This window comes from Emydura macquarii, unplaced genomic scaffold, assembly GCF_026122565.2.
Source record: "Emydura macquarii macquarii isolate MOO-44397 ecotype Brisbane River unplaced genomic scaffold, CSIRO-AGI_Emac_v2 contig_587, whole genome shotgun sequence".
NCBI classification, from domain to species: Eukaryota; Metazoa; Chordata; order Testudines; family Chelidae; genus Emydura; species Emydura macquarii.
Window position 1 is genome coordinate 10672060 of NW_027130724.1, and position 17803 is coordinate 10689862.

Genomic DNA, 17803 nt, shown 5'->3' on the forward strand with positions numbered 1-17803 from the left:
ACAGGAGCTGAGAGCAAGGGTTGGGTGGTATTTCCACCTTACCCCCCTAGTGAGGCCTGGCCCATGCCCCACCAGGGCTCCCTGGACATTCCTCTGCACCCCCCTAGGGGAGATGTACTCCCCAGTGTGGGGACCACTGTATTAAAGCATCCTGTCATACTCCCTACCAATACAAGATTATGTGCTCCCTGAAGGTGCCTTAGCTAACATCCTGGAAGGAAGAGTGATCCCATTTGGTGAATTATACTACTACTTTACTCATCACATTGGTGAGGGTAGTCTGGAAGAGCTGTACCGCCAATATAACATCTCTCTTCCTCAGTGTTCTCTTGATGGTGATAAAGTACGAGAGCGCTGATCTGCCCTCTAAAATGAGTCTGAGCAGGGATTTGGACCCCTCCAGCAAGACGACAAAAGCATTTTAGAAAGGGATGGAAGAATGCTTCCAAGACAAAGAATGGAATTTGGGAGAAGCAAGACAATAAAAGAAGCAACATCCATATAACTCATTTAAGAAGAACATAAGAATGGCCATACTGGGTCAGATCAATGGTCCATCTACTGCAGCATCCTGTCTTCCAACAGTGGCCGCTGCCAGATGCTTCAGAGGAAACTAACAGAACAGGGAAATTATGTGATACATCCTGTCATCCAGTGCCAGCATCTGGCAGTCAGAGCCTTGGATTCCCAGAGCATGGGGTTGCATCCCTGACCATCCTGACTAACAGCCATTGATTGACCTATCCTTCATGAACTTATCTAATTCTTTTCTTAACCCAGTTATAGTTTTGGCCCTCACAACATCCCCTGGCAATGAGGTCAACTGTGCATTGTTTAACCTTGCTTATTCACCTTTTGAAATGCATCAGGATAGAGAGGAGTATACTTCTGTTTAATTTAGACTCTAGGAAAGGAGAAACAACAAAAGAAAAAGTAAATTAAAAGTCTTTATCACTCTCTGCATTTCACAGTGGACTCTCTAGGAAACATACATATCCTTCAGCCGGAAAGAATATTAATATTGCGTACTTCCAACCAGCCTAGATATGGCTTCTTTGACTTAGCGCGCTCCTCCATTATCCCCACTGTAAATAGTATACTTTGCATTTAAATAGTGTTTTTAATCTAAGGACTTCAGAGCTTTACAACTATTCATTAAGCCTCACAACACTGCTCTGGAGTAGGTAAGTAAATGACATCGGAAAAAAATCTTCATTTGAAACTCCTGTTGCTTTGCCAAATGATGTGCACTTTTCACATACCCTACATGCAGTTGGTTCCACTAGGTACTTAACACATTTTCACTTCTCCTCTAAACATTGCTCATTATACTTTGAGTTCTGATAAAGCAGAGGAGATGAAATGTAATTCACCCTCCTGAGACAGAAGCTGTGCTACTGCACTGCTAGCAACCGAATGGCTGGCATCAAGTAAACTACTTCAGTTTTTCAAAAATAGGGTCAGAATTCAGTGGAAAAACAGTACTGGTGATAGCAAACAAACTTGTTCTTTCCTAGTAATTGATGTGCCGGCACAACAGAAAATTGATTTATGGTTAATAATGTAATCACTCTTGCCATTTAATGCATTACCAGGATTGAACAAGATGTTTATTGACATTATATTTATATCTAGTGCTCCATTAATTTATATGTCTCCTTGGGTTTTTTCCCTGTTGTAAAGCTGTGCTCCGGATCCTAATTCCACTACAGACTATTATGATTTTACATTTAGAGAGCACTGTCTTTATTCTTAAACCCTAAAGAAGGCAGAAACCAAAAGAATGGATGCTTCAGGGAATTTTTGGTGGGATATAAAGACTTTTACCCCTAAATATCCAGATTGAATCTGACCCACTTTGTTAGTTACTGAAGGTTTTCTATTGGATGTTCATCTTAAGTGAAGTAAGTTTGATGGTTTCAGTCCAGGATATCCATATTAAAAAGTTATCACTAGAATTGGAACCCTTTTTGGTAGTCTCACACTTCAGCCAAGGTCTGAATGAGCATGAAGAATTAATTACACACCCACCCCTATAAGCTGATCCCACATTGGTGGAGCAGTCTGTGGAAACCTGTACTGCCACAATCCATGCTGTGTAACTGTTCTGTGGATTAGAAAACACCAGTCTCTAGAGAGGTCAGTCTGGTGTTGTTTACAAATATGAAATTCCACTAAAGGAAAAAAGGTAAAGAAATTCCATCAGAATTGCTACAACTGGAAAGAATAAATCTAATTAGCCACTGTACCTGGTCTGAGTACTTTTACCAAGCCTGTATAACAGCATCATCATTATCAGTTATTCCTCTGGCACTCTGGAAAAAGGGTAGGGGTGTCTGTACAAGACAAAAAGTGGAATTTTAATTTAAATTACATTTTTTGGTTCAGCAGCAACAATAAAAAAACCAGGGTTAATAGCAATCATGACTTTGGACCAAGGCATTTCCTGGGAAATTAGTCAGTATCTGGGGAGAATGGCCTGAAGCAAAACTTATCAGTCCCTAGGAAATGCCCCAGGCCTCTGTTAGTACTACAGCAAAATTGCGCTAAAGTTCCACTTGAGAATTTGCACATTCCCTCAGATTTGCATACAGTAGAAAGGAGATTTTCTGATAGGTTTTTCAGGGTCTTTATTTTCATCACATCCTTACCAAACCTGAATCAGAAACACATTGGGGGATTTTTTTCTTTTTAAAATGGGTGCTGCTTTTATAGTGTCTCCACCAGAAAAATATGGCAGGAAATGAGCAAAACACCCACGTAATTATTGTTGACAGAACACAGCTATAATTTTACCAAGTGTAATCCAGAAGTTATATGTTGTTAAGCCTGCCATCTACATCTCTGTTAATGAAACAATGATTTAAAAAGTATTTAATGCCCAAAAGAACTGTACATTCATTTTGCTTGAGAAATAAATCATGTAAAAGACATCTGCCGGACTATGATGATGTGGGATAATTACTGCCACGTCTCTGAAGAACAATTAGAACTAGTTTTATTACATATTTCACTTTATGATTAACATTGAAATTGAAAGAATCAAGAAGTAAATCTGAATTAAAAGTAATTTAAAGAGATATTGAGAAATATAATACTTTACAAAGCAGTCTGTGGAAAGACTATACAATGCAGAACCAAAAAGACAAGTTTACCCTTTTACTATACAATAAATTGCTTTGCTTTTGTTCTCTTCTGTATTCAGTCTGTCTGGTTAACTGTTAAAATTGGATTTCAGAGAACTGTGTAATTAAGAAGTAGTAATGAATGTATCATCAACATAGATGATGATTGCATTCATTAGAGATCTCAATTATAAAAATAGTTTACAACAAAATATTCTGAAGTCTTGTGAGAGTTTTAACTATTACAGAAAGCAACAATTAAGAGATTTATGGGGGTGGGAGGGAGATAAACTGAGCAGGGTACAGCAATCCTCCAGTTTATTTGAAAAATATTATGATGTATCCTGTTAAAATAAAAATATTCCCAATATTCTCTCTCCTTAATTGTATGGTAACTTCATTTGTAGATTTAAAAAATGCAAATTTGTATCATATGGATTCTAAATTTTGTTGTGAACTGTGATGATTCAGATAAACAAAAAGTTATAATCCACAAGAGGCTAGATACGAAAATAAAAAAGAGCTCTGGAAAAGAAAGTAATGCTATTTTAATTGAAGGAAAATGCTTAATCTTTATTTTAATTCACATAAAACAATACCAAATTTCTTAGAGATCCTTGTTTTTTTGTACTAGTTATTAAGGTGTCAGCACTGTTTATTTATTTCAAATGCCTGTATTTTTGAAGTAGCAATGAAAAGGTTGACACATGTATAAGTGCATTAAATTACAGAACAGTATTTTGCATCCTGATGACCTATTGGATTATAAAATAAGATGAGACACAGAATCTATTTTTGACCTATTATGTGAAGGACCACCTACAGAGACTCAAGAAAAATGGGGAATATATATTGAAATACGTCTCTCCACCCTTTCTGTGATAGTCTGATTCAATAGTCCAGTCATATCCAACAATTCTAAGAGCTCTCCTTAAGCAACTTCAGAAAATATTCATTTCTTTTCCCCTTTTTGTAAGCATACCCACATTACTTAGCACTCTGGCCAGAAATGGCTATCTGGATTAGTACCCAACAGATCACTGGTATTCAACAGAATAATGACATTTTATTTCTGTGGCTAGCAGGCAAGCAACAGAGATATTTAATCAAATTCAGTCTTGGTGTAAGCAAACATTATTCCATTAACTTCAGTGAAGTTGATCAGTTTATATTAGGGCTGAATGCGGCCTCCTATTGCAAATGCAGGGAATTCCAATTTTTTACTGAACAGAACCACTTTTAAATATTATGCTAATGCACTGGACTAGATTGTGGAGTTAACACAAGCCCTGAGTAAAGATTCATGTGTGACTGTCATGCCTCAGGAAAAGACCAGAGCCCAAATTGTGACTCAAAGTCGCAGCTTAGTCCCTTCTTCCCTCTTTTCCAGAGCAGGAGTAACTTACACCAGCCTGTAACCTTTGACTTTTTGAAAAGGTTTCTAACTTTTTTGTACAGGTTTATCATATCTCTAAAGCAAATTAGCCTGCAGACTCAAAGGTACTAATGCTGCAGCTTGTTTGGTATGTGCACAGAAGTCTCCCTATTCAGAACAAGTTGTAAGATCAGGACTTACATGCATTTTGTATTTTGTTGTGTTAGTCTTGCTAAGGAGAGGTGCCTCACTGTTGTTTTGTGAGGTTAATATGGGAATTTTACAAAGACCTATAATATACAAAGGTTGTGATGAGATGGATGCACATATCCTACATTAAGGTAGGCAGGAAGCAGGTAAACTTAGGGGCTCACTAGAGCAAGGTGTTAAAGAGGAAGCAATCTTTCCTTTTCAGCCTGTAAAGAAGAGCGTAGGGTTGGACCACATCAGGGAACGAGGAACTAGGAAATTAACTATCTTGCATATGACATACTTTGTAAGATAAGGTTGTTTATTTTACGTCCTGTGATGAAGTTGTCTCTTTTCTTCTCAGTTTCATTATTACTTGTTGTTATTGGAACTAGGCTGAAGACAACTTCAGTTACTCCATGCATGTTGGGTGAAGAAGGTGAAGCACCCCTATGCAGAGGCACTATGCAGTATTTTTGTTTTTATTTCTCTGTGTTTTTATCTGCTTTCTTGCTATCCATAGCTATTGCATAGGTCACACTCATACAGAGTTATTTTTATTGTATATACAGGGCAAAGTAAATATTTTTAAACGTTTATCAATATAAATGAACTTACTGATGATTCCAGACTGGGCTGTTCAGCAGCTGGGCTGAGCCTGTGGTAGGAGGGACATGGATATGGAGCAACAGACTTGGAAAAAGGATATGGAGGAATACACGCTCACTGGCCTTGTAATAGAAGGGCAATATGGGACGCAGAAGAGATAGAGAAGGGCAGAACAATGGTGGATTTATAGTGAGATAGAATACTGGGGGACATGAAAGTGAGGTGCGTTGAATTGGAGGAGGCACAGAAGGAGATGCAGGAAAAGGCAGCGTCTTCTCTATGCAAAAAACTTAATGCTTAACATATTCTAGATTTAAAACTTTAAACCCTCTAGGTTTACATCTTATAAAAGCCTCCCATCTTCCTTTCTGTCCCCTACCCCATATCCCACACAAGGATAATTTCCCTCAAATGCATACCTACAAATGCATATCAGCTGTGGACTTGCAAAGTTTGCCAGAGAGGAGCCCTACTTTGAAGGGCCTTATAAGTTCTGTCAGTGCAGGGCTCTGCTCCTGTAGTCTATACTGGTCAAGCTGATTTAAAGGTTTGTGTTAATCTTAAACAAACCAACAGATATACACAAACATAATTTTGCTGAAAGAGTTGAAGGTGAAGGTGAGTTTCATTGCAGCTCAGCTAAAAATTTCCCTGACCAAAAAAAAAACTACATGCAAACCCCACCACACTCTCTTTACAAAAATCCAAACATTAAAAAGTCTGAAAAATGAACAGTCTTTCCACTGCCATATAATTGTTCAGTTTTATCCCCACATATGCTTTAGCACAGACTCTGTCTTAACTGGACTACCTTGTTTTGTTCTGTAATGGAAATAATATGGATGTATACTGTTGCCTTTACATATCATTTATTAAATGTGTAAATACAGATTTTGAAAGAAAATAGTCCTAGGATTCTTTATGTAAGTTACATAAATTCTCTGTGTGATGTGCAGTGAAGTAGAAAAATAATTTTATTAACAGAATTGGAATGCTTAATCAATTTTTAGCTGTGAAATACAATTGTGACACCACAAATGTATCTAAATAGGCTGTTTTCACTATATATATTATATTGTATAGCAACAAATACACCTACCGTTCTTTTGTAGTTTTTGTAGTTGTAATGAATGTGTTAAAAATTGGAACTAAATAACTTTACTAGGAAATCAACTAGAAATTCATTTTGACTTATGAATATATTTTTGCAAATTTTAGGTAACAAGTTTAAAGTTGTGTGGTCAGTACAGGCTGGTGGGATGATAGTGAGTGAAGAAGAACTATATGGCAGTGGGGAACTAGCTGCATCCCTTCAATGTTAATTTCCAAATTTTAATATTCAGATTTTTTTTAAAGGTGGAGGAATTTTGTAAAGAACTTGGGAATTTTCCCTTATTGAAAGACATTTTTTTTTTTTTGCATTGCCTTGGGGGAAGATGAGCAGGTTGCACCATCTAGAATTGGTGTAGGTGATTTTATAAACATAGCATTTGTTGTATCTCAGAAGCCACTTGCTCAAATGACCCCAAATTTAGATCACTAACCTTACCCTAACACCACCGTGAGGCACACAAAATTTCAAGACAATCTAAGTCAGCTTGTGGATTTTTGAGCACTTAGAAGGGTTGTCTTTTAAACAGTAAGTAACAACCATAACTAGTTACTCTGCTATAATATTCTACTTTTAAGTATTATATGTAAGGTCTGTAAAAAAAAAAAAAAAAAAAAAAAAAGTGCCAATGCAGGACTTTCTAATAACACAAAAAGTAACATGTAGTTGTTTATAAGATATATGAACCTTTGTGTTAAAATACAGATTACACAACTACAGATTAGACTCTTGATCAATAGTTCATTTAAATCAACAGGAGCCTGTGCTGACACCAATGGTCTTTTGATCAGGCCCTCATAACTTGTAGGCAAATGTTTCCCTTGGACTTAAGATATTTTCTTACTTTATTATTTAACATGTATGAAAATTAAGCTGTATATTTGTATGGTTTTACTGAGGAAGCCTCTTGTTGTTGGGAAAAAGACAATTAAAAATATTGGTATGAAACCAGCTGAGATTAAAGTGTGTAAGTGTATGTAACTGAAGTTAAGGTACATCAGTTGAATCATGTAGATAGAAGTCTTTCATCATCACCCGATGTTAAAGAACAGTAGTCATTCAACATGTCAAGATCAGTAAGACAATTTAGTCTCTCTGTGGGGTGAGAATGGGACTTTAATGTGCAGATTAAAGAGCTCCAATCAATAATGGGAAGTCATTATCTCTGGTAGGGAGAAAAGTATGCAACATCTTTTCCAAAAGTATAGTTGCTAAGCATCAGAAGCAGGTTTTAATGTTGAACAGTGCTGTGTAGAACAGGTTCCTTTTGAATTACTGAAAATATTTTTTACATAACATTGCTGAAGACAAGTCACAAAATCATCCCAAGTGGTTTACACAATGAAGGGTTATTGTTAAACTCAGTTAATGGTCATTATGGGTACAGAAGTCCACGCAGTCATGGGGGTCTAGAGGCAAAGCCATGGCAGGGAAATATATGCCAATTTAACTAGTCCATGCAATTAATGGGTGTAAAAGGACTTGCCCTGGGACACTGTAGTAAAATAAGTTGTTCAAGGCAGGGGAGCTTGTTTTTTTACAGCTGTATGCACATTGTTGGTACTAAACAAGTAAATAATTATAAAGGCAATAATAACAAATGCAGAGGACACAGTATCACTGCAAAGCATCTGCAATGTACTAATTTCTGAGCACCACATTATTAGAATGATATTGACACTGGTGGTGTAATTTGATCTAGGAGTAGGGTACATATGATTCTACCAATACTTGGGGGTTTTATCATTGAGGTAGAGGAATTATATGCTGTGGCACATAAAACATGACTGGGAATAATGGGATGAAGAAAAATTTTAGTCTGTATAGTAGGGAACGTGCAAGATCAATAGGTTTTTCACCTTCAGCATCTGTGAATTAAAGCATAGGAAAGATGTTCACCCTTAAGCTCTTGAAAATTCATTAAAACCCATCCTTTTTTTTTGCCTGTGTGCAGTAGAAACTAGCTCACTTTCCACTATCTCTTCCAATTTTAAAAGTTCTTAAATCCTGATTCTCCCTGGCTGTGTATCTTTGGTAGTTATTTGCACCTGTTCAAAATGGGTGTAAAACTCTACCATGGTAAAATGGTAGGGTTGTGTTTTACATCCCCTTTGCACAGGTGAATTTAGCTATGCAAGATAGTGGAGAATAAGATTAGAACAACAGGTTTCAATAATGTCAAGATCATCTACTTTCAGTAGAGGACTTTGCTGTATGTAGGTCTTTCAGATAAGACCTTTGGAACCGGAGGGCCTGTGTGCACTGTGTACACATTAAAGATCCCACAGTATTTTAATAAAAGGGGTTTGACCCAGGGTCCTTGGCTAAAATGTCACCTTCCTCGGTGTTGTGTAAATTGTGCCTTTGAACTCTAAAGCGGCTGCATTTCAGCAGTGTTGCATATAGGAAGCACTTTGCAATGAAAGGTGCTATATAAATGTAAAATATTGTTAATGAAGCAGAGTTTTGCAATAATCTCCCTTCTCTTGGCTGAATAACCCCTACCTACTCTCTCTCCACCTTTTGAGTATAGCTACAGCTTGTTGGCTAGATAGCAATTAACCTCCATCAACCCCTTGTTCTCCATGTCAAAAGGCTTGGACTGACCACTACTTAAGTCTGTGAAACCAGTCAAGGAATAAAAAACTTTTTATATTCAGTCCCTACACTGAGCCATTCCACCTGCCCGGATTTGTTTTGCTCCTTCCACCTTGCTGGTTGCCGGGCATAGCATTTGCCGCAGAGAAAACAACAAACCAGCAGCCAAACGTTTTGCCAGGGAGTGAGGGAATTAGTGAATTAGAAAACAGAAAATGAAAGCGTGGGTCAGACGAATGGGGGGGTGGGGGACAGACTCATTGTCTCCAGTGTATGCGTGCCTGCTGAAGTGGGAGAGGAATGGAGGAACAAGCCAGAATCGCTGAGCAGCCGGAGTTACGCCGCTGCGCTCCGTGGAGTTGTGCTGCACCAGCCACGGTACGAGGAGGACGGAGCCTCTCGTAGCCGGATCGCCCCTGGCCGGGTGATTTCAGCCCCGTTAGTGGGGTGGGGGGAGCGTGCAGGGCAGAGGCACCTGACTCCCAGCCCGGTGCAGGGACGGGGTGAGTGACCCTGTGACCAGGCAGGGGGCAGGAACGGCTCCCCGCTGGGGGGCGAAGGCAGGAGTGGGGTTTGTCTCTCTCTCTCTGTGCAGCCTGCTCCCCGGGGAGAGGGCTTCCCTCTGGGCTGCACAGCGAGCGAGCGAGCGACCGGCCCCCCCGCCTTCCCCCGGGAGCGGGCAGACTCTGCCTGCGCCTTTCCCAGCCGGGAGCGGTGGCGCTGCTGAGCAGAGCCGGGCACTGGGCGCCGACCGGCCGGCCGCGCTCCCCTTGTACCCCCCCTCCCCGGCCGGCCGGCTGGCTGGCTGGCTGTGCGCACGGCGAACATGGCGGCGGCGGAGGCGGTGGGGCGGGACACTCTACCTGAGCACTGGTCCTATGGCGTCTGCAGGGACGGCCGCGTCTTCTTCATCGAGTAAGGCGCTGGCGGAGGTGGGGGTGGGGGGGTCCGGCCGGGGCTGCCCCTCCCCGTCACTAACAGGTGCCTCTTTCCCGCTTCTCCCTCCTAGTGACCTGACCCGCTCCACGACTTGGCTGCATCCCCGCACGGCCGAGCCCGTCAACTCCGGCCACATGATCCGCTCAGGTGGGTGCCGGCGGAGCGGGGGGGGGAAGGGCGGAGGCGAGCGGGTAACGGCCGTTACGTGGCCGGGGGGCTCTCGAGGCACCTGCAGGGCACCAAGTTCTCACCCCGCCCCCCTTTGTTCTGCCTCCCTAGACCTGCCCCGCGGCTGGGAGGAGGGCTTCTCTGAGGAGGGCGCCAGCTACTTCATCGAGTGAGTATCTCCCTCTGCCCCTTCCCCTCCCCCGCCGGCGCGGGGCAGCCGGCGTTGGCCGGAGGGAGTCGCTGGTTTTACACGGGCGGCTTTCCCTCGCCCTCAGGGAGGGCGGCTGGGTTGGTTGGTGCCTGTGTGAAATGGTTCCCGCAGCCTGCGCTGGGCTCCTGTTTAATGATTAGCGCCAGGGAAAGCGAAGGGGGGGGGGGATGGAAATCCAGGGGCTCGGGCTTTGTCCCGGGTCTTGCCCCCCCCTTCTCCTCTCGGACGTTTCTCTGTTTGTTGTTTCCCGCTGAGAAGCAACAAGTTTCACCTGGGAGGAGGAGGAGGAGGAGGAGGAGGAGGAAGTCTGCTCCTCTTGGGCGTGTTTACACGGCAGGTTGTGGCCGCGGGGGCTCTCCCGGGCTGCGCTGGAGTAGCGAGCGGGTGGCTGAAACTTGGCCGGCGGTGTGTGCTGCTGCTGCTGCTGAGCGGGACGTGTTTGTAGCTGCACCGCAGCAACCGAGGGTGCTTTAAAACCGGTGCCGCGGGAACGGACTCGCAGCACCGCCGCTGTCAGCGGGGGCGGCGGCGGCGGCTCTTCTCTTTCAACCTCGGCGGAGTTTGCTGCATTCATTCAGGGAACGGGTTGATTTTCTTTTTAAATGGAGGCGTAGTCTCAGGATGTGTCTGCCGTGAGGCTCGAAATGTTAAATTACTCTACAGTGGGGTGGCAGGGAATTGGGACGTGTAACTTGATTCAAATTCAAGTTAACAGGAGCTTGAGGACACCCAGGCTATCCCTAAAAGAGGTGGTGTGATCAGTGCAGAAAATGCTGGGTAAATTGTGTAGGTGTCGTTTTGCGGGCTTTCTATAGAGCAATTGCAAATGTGGTGTATAAATAAACTTTTGTTGTTGCTTTACACTAGTAATATTGATAAATATTGTGAGGGGGAGACAGTGACCTGATGTTTGGGCTTCTATGGAACAATAAACTGGGATGACTTTGTCTATATTTCCATGCACGTTATGCCAGCCTCCCTGCCCCCTGAATCAAATAATGAAAGTGCCATAATTAATCTTCTGTAGCTAATACCTACAGTGATCTTGTGTAGGATTTGCATTGCTTTTCTCTACACCCCATAGCCCTATTTATTCTGCCCCATTTTTAATCTTTTTTTAAAAAAATCTCTATTTGTGAGGGAACATTAAAATGAACAATAAACTAGAACAGTTGTGGCAGTGCAATAAAATGGAGGATCATTATGTCCTAAAAGAAACAAATCCTCCTCCACCCCTTAGACTTTAAGGAAAGATACTTGCATAGGAGACATGTCAATTCAGGAAAACTGGATCCTCTTTCAAAGCTATGGTGCAGCGTTACCAATCACTTCCTACAAATGTTCAGGATGTAGGACTATTTAAAAATTAGTGATCAAATTCTCATGTTGGGCTGCGCAAGTGAAATAGACCAGGAGTGTTCCAAAGTTAAGAAGATCCCATGCATACTATACACTTGAACATTAGAGCATGCAGCAGAAGTGAAATACTGAGAGATTGACAGCCCAAGGACACAATATGTCTTCAAACTCCTAGGAGGTGCATGAAGATCTCAGCCCATAAAAGGAATCATTTGACAACTTCTGAGGTCGTGTGGACATTCTGTTTCCTGTGGAGTGATACCTTGGATTTTTAAAAATATATGTTTCTGGGCTCTTGTTTCAATTGAACAGCTTGTAATGGGAGTTGTCTACTGAAAAATTTTTGCTTCTTAGGCTAGGAAATTTCAAGAAGATGGCTGTCATTTTGCAAATCCTATGGCTTTCATGGTGGATGTAGTGTTTTTGGGGTGTTCTCAGAAAACCAATTGTCATTTTACTTGTGCAGCATATGACCTTTGAGATCATGTACTTAGATTTGATATTTAGGAGATGTCTTAGTCATTTTGCATTCTATAAAATGTTTTGGGGAACTGAATGCTTGTTGTGTTGCAGGAGTTTTATTTTCTATCCTTCCACCTGTGTAGTGATATATGGGGTCTAGTGAGCTTCAGTGTGTTAAAATAGAGAGTTTTGTAGGAGCTGGTGCCATTCTGGATCTGTTATGGTTTAGGGGGAGAGAAGTAATCAGCATTTCTATGTTGTCATTCCAGGAAGAGAGGTTCTTTTCACTTTGCCTATGCAGTCTGCCATGGGACCTAGAAAGTTATAAAACTTAATTTGGGTTTCTGTTCAAGGAAACCTCTCCCAAACTTCATAGTATATTCATATTCCTGTTTTGGTATGCTACATTTTATTTCCATCCTTTCTCTCCTTCACACACATTATTTCTCTCCTTGCAGTTTAGTTTCTCATACTGACTTTCTTGAATACCTGATTGCTAATTTTAAGTGTTGACCTTATAAAGGAACATATTTAAAATCTTCCCAAGCCATACCGTTATCAGTGACTCATCTCTGAAAGTTTGATTTATTTTGGATGTTGCTAATCTCTGTTGGCACTTGAAATAATTTAGGAGAAGAATATATACTTTATATTTGCTTATTACCATACATGATGATTAGATGCACCTCACAACCATTCAAACATTTCTAAGTTAATTCACTGCACTATGTATTACAGGGGTGGCCAAATTTACTGACCCCCTGAGACTCCTTCTCCCCACTGGGCAGAATCTTCTAGCCCTGCCACAAGGTAGAAGCTCTGAGCTCCCCACTCCAGTCTGTAGATGGAGAATGGGGTGGGGGTATAAGGGGCTCAGCGAGCCTCACTTTAACTGTAAAAGAGCTGCATGTGGCTCACGAGCCACAGTTTGGCCACCCTAATACATTAGATGCCATGCAACATGTGGTAACTTGACTGTGTACCAGAAAATATCTCACTGCAAATTTAATTCAAGATTAAAAAAGTAACATAATTATGATAGAAGCGAATGCTTTTGGTTCAAAGTAAGGAAAAACTTATTACTGTTTAACTCCACTTATGGTCTGTTTACCATGAAAAAATGCACTCACTCTAAAGGCTTCACTTGATGATGGTGACTTTTAAAAAGGACTCCAGTTTGCTTCAGCATTATTTAGAAGCGTTGACAATTCTGCATTGTACTACAGATAGGTGTAATTTAATTTTGTTTTCAAAAGGCAAGTCTGTTTCAAGATGTGGCAATTCTGTGGCTTCCTCCTTCTTACTGTTGCTTTTAAGACAGGATCATGTTTTTCTGGTTTTAGAATTCTTTTTTTTTCTTCTGTAATAAACTAAAATTAGTCTAAGTGGAAATAAACACTAGCAAATGATGGAATAGATTCATTCTTGAGAACTGAATCCTTTTATGCAATATTTATTTTTACTCTCAACATTAGAATGTCAGTAACTGAACACTCCTGTTTTTGGTTGGGCAATTACTGAAATACATGGAAACACTTGAATTTTTCTTATGTCTTTCCTCTGTAATATTGTTTAATTGAACACTTAATTAACAGTCACACTTAGTAGCTTTACATTTAAAATGGGAAATAATTGAAAAGGATCTTTTCTTCTAGTATCTGTTTTAAAATATTTTATTTGATGCAGTCTTTCAAGCCGTTTTAACCTAGTTCCTTAAAAGGTCAAACTATTCAATTTTCAAGAGATACAAATTTTGGTAACATTAAGTGGTTCCTTTAAACCCCCCACTTCCTCTCAAACAAACCAATCAAGACTAAGTAGCAATAATAATGGGTCTAACCTAATGTGAAGCAAAACTGGTTTGTATTTTCTAGGGTAAAGCCTTCTTGTGTTCAGTTTTTGATTGATGAAAGAAGAAATGTATATTTGTAAGCCTAATTAACATTGTCATCTCATGGGGTCTTTGAATGCTGATTTGTGAAATAAAGATTAATCAAACCAGTTGATGAGATGCCTTTCTAAAATGCTGAAGAGACTTGATCTGTTGTTAGAGTATGGCCCACCTACATCAATATCAGATAAGGAAACAAATCCTTTAAAACACATTGATTCTTTTAAATTCTGCCTGATTAAAATGTATTAAACACATAAGCTTTGTGGATCAAAGTTGAAACATAATTATTTAATCTGTAAAATTTATATTGCTCTGATTTTTGAGAAGAATGAACACAGTGAATCCAGTGATTAGGGTCACAGAGCAGTGTGCCAGTTTTAGAGAAACACTGATTGAAAAGTGATACTAGAATTTGTATTCTGTGCCTGGGAGCATCATGGTAGGTGAACCTCTGAGCCTACAAGAGCTAAGTACAGCATAAATTGGCTTTATTTTCTATTCCCTAATGGTTGGTTATAGCCTCTGGGACACTTACTTTCCATCCAGTCATTACAGGATGAGCGAGTGCAGCTGTATTGGAGGTGAATGAAAGCCCTATTACTGTTGCTCAGACTGGTTTCAGACACTTGAGTTACTGGCATATATAGGTTAATTGGCTTGGTAAACTCCCTTCTTGTGTAAAGATAAGGTGAATGCAGGGAAAATACTGAAACAATTGATAGAAGAAAATATATACATACATACTGTAAGCCTTAAAGTGTGTTCACTAGTTTACTGCCTCCACTAAACATCTAAAGGACTTTTAAGCTGAACAAGAAATGGAAGTTCTCTATTCTTATGTTGCCTTTTTATAGTTTATTAAAAGAACTGAAATATATATGTATGTTAAAATGCTCTATCCAAGACACATAATCTGTTTTTGATAATTATAACAGGGCTTCATCTGCCCACAGTAATATAAAAATATGTATACATCATACCAGGAGAAATTACATACTACAGTATTAAAATAATGATGCAGCTTTGGAAAGTTTAAGGAATAGAACTGACTCTAATGGCACTAGTATGTTCAAATGACAGCTTTGATATTTAGAAAACTAACAAATTATAAATGGAAATCAGCACTTAAAATAGCTCAAGATATTTCTTCATTGATTTGTTTTTTAAGCTATGTCTTTGATCTATGTCTTATGTACCAATTTTGGCTCTTCTTTGGGGAAGATTGATCAGAATAGAGGTGCTTTTGTGTTCAGCTAAAGAGGCATTGTTTATAACTATGGTGGTATTCTTTAATGCGTATTCAATGTTTTCCTGTGTGCTGAAAATATGCATGGCACATTATTCAAGTGTTTTAAAAACACATGGCTCTTACTAAATATTACACACACACAACCAATTTGCAACCCTAACAATGTTCTTTTAAAGATAAGCACTCTAAAGTTAGAAAATACTAGAATTCTAGTTGCCTGTGCAATCTAAATTCAACCCCCATGTGTTTGTCTTTACTTATATGATGGCATACCATTTCATTTTTTCCCCACAGGATCCCTGCCATATTTAGTGCACAAGATGGATAGTTCTTAGTTAATGAGCAGCTAGTCAACATTTTGTTTTCCCCTCATTGCTTAGTTTGTGGCTGCAGGCTTTAGTATCACCCTGTGGGGAGGGGTGAGGAGTAGGGATGTGTCTTTGGTCAAGGGACTGATCTATGAACTGTCACAGACTTGTGGAATCTGATGGTTGTCCTAGAAGATGCTTTCCATTCCGACTAACTGACGGAACAATTAAATGTGCATTTATTTAGTGAGAGCTGAAACAAAGGAAGTTACTGTCCAAATATTAGACTGAACAGGGACATGGGTTGTCATCATTCCAATTTTAATTTTAAAGAGGTTTATTTTAAGAAATAAAAATGCATTTAATTAAAGTAAAAAAAAAATCCAACTTTTACATTTTTTAAATAATTGATTTTTATTTATTGTGAGTTCTAGAAATCATACTCATTGTCAGGCACCCAGAAAATGAGGAACTTCCAATTAGTGACTACCTGTGAAAAGTTGTGATTTAAGATACTTGGCTAATACCATATAGAAACTCTGGGGCAAATGCAGGGATTGTATCTTCTTCTCCAGGGCAGGATTCACCTGCCTTAACCACGACATCATCTTTTCTTTTCCTGTAATTCACTGTCTTATTTGCTACATGCCTTCGAGCTTCTGCAACAAATGAAGCAACAGCCTTCTACATATACAACCCTGATTCATCCACAGAGCAGGTTCCTCCTGTGGAAAAAATAGTATGTGCTCATGTAACCAGCTGTATCTTAATGTGTATGCACAAGGGGGTTGAATTATTAAGGTTGCACAGGCCCTTTAACTTGGGCATTTTGAGCATTTAACTTTGCAACCTTAATGTTGTTTTAATATTTGTGTGTGAGTGTTATACATGCATAGAGTATAGTATTAGACTGTAAGCTCCCAAGCCAAGAAACCTGTTTTCCTATTTGTCAGAAAGTACCTAGCACACTTGAGTACTGTATATAAATAATAACTTGAGTTAAAACACATAGGATCCAAGATCTGGTTTTATATATTTATATAATATATATATTATATTTACACAGTGCTTGCTAAGAGTGGTAAAAGTTCCTTCTTGTTTAAATGACTTATGTTGACTGCACTTCAGAAATGTTCTTTATTTTGTATTCATGGTTATCATAAAAGTTATGCTAAATATATCAAAGCCTAGGTTTCTAAATTTGTTTCCTATATTGAAGTAATTTATGGTAAATATGAATATCCTAATTCTCACATATTCTTCAAGGACTGAGTTTTAATTTTGATTATTTTAAAAGGGCATTTCTGGTAATTTTTTTGCTGCTGAAAATGTGCTAGATGGAAGCTACTCTTCACTGACTACTGAAACTATATTCACATACTTTTATTGGGGAGTTGTGTATTCATTCATTTTATTACTTTCAGATATTCTGATCTAAAAGCCTCTCTAAAATGTAAAGATTTAAAAAATGCAATTCTTAAATATTTTTTAATTTGTAAAACAAAGTCCATCCATAATTTTTGTCTGTCATGTAATGCTTTGATAGATTTTTATTTATTTATTTATTTTTTGGTGATAGTTAAGGTAGCATCAAAGAGAACTTGAATTTTGGCTACAATTATTGATGTTAAGTCCCCATACCACCTGAATTACAAATGATGTTTCTCTATAAGCAAAAGGGTGAGTGCTACTATGTGTTTTAGAAATGCTAATCTTAATTGCACTTCATTTCAAAATGCATAGTTTACCTGTCTCAGGAAGTACTTACTGACATATACACTTCAGAACATTGCTCTTAATTATAATGACTGCAGTTTTTTAAGCATGACGCAAACTCACAAAAGGGAAAAGAATTTTCTAGGTTGAGATTGCTGTTCTGTTTCAGATGTTTCCCTGTACTGTAGATGTTATTGCAGCCATCAAGTTCTGCTGTCTGTAGGAATAAATGTTTTTTGTCTCGAGAAAAATTGTTTAAAGGAGAATATTCTTGCCTCTGATGAATAATTGAGTACAAGATAGATTATTTTAATTAGGTATCTTAAAACTTGAAGGCTTGAATACTAGTGAATGTGTAGACTGTAATAGCTTTATTGGAAATAAAATAACTTCAAGTGTTGTGGGGGAAAAATATAAATCTTGTTTTTTGAATTTAGCTTTTTCTCTGAGTAGAGAAGAAACAGATAACATCTTCTTGATCCCTTATGAG

The 17803-nt window shown here is 39.2% G+C and overlaps 1 protein-coding gene across 5 annotated transcripts in view; it reads left to right on the forward strand.

Moving 5' to 3' along the window:
* Positions 1–17803, forward strand: part of PLEKHA7 (pleckstrin homology domain containing A7) — a 291612-nt gene that overhangs the window by 30406 nt on the left and 243403 nt on the right. For 2 of the 5 annotated variants that reach the window (XM_067540688.1, XM_067540693.1), the window contains 2 exons: positions 10017–10093; positions 10226–10283. In XM_067540688.1, the coding sequence (XP_067396789.1) occupies positions 10017–10093; positions 10226–10283 (135 nt within the window). Of the gene's footprint in view, positions 1–9321; positions 9386–9839; positions 9923–10016; positions 10284–17803 lie in introns of those variants that run through there. The other 3 variants (XM_067540692.1, XM_067540691.1, XM_067540690.1) reach the window with 3 other exon arrangements.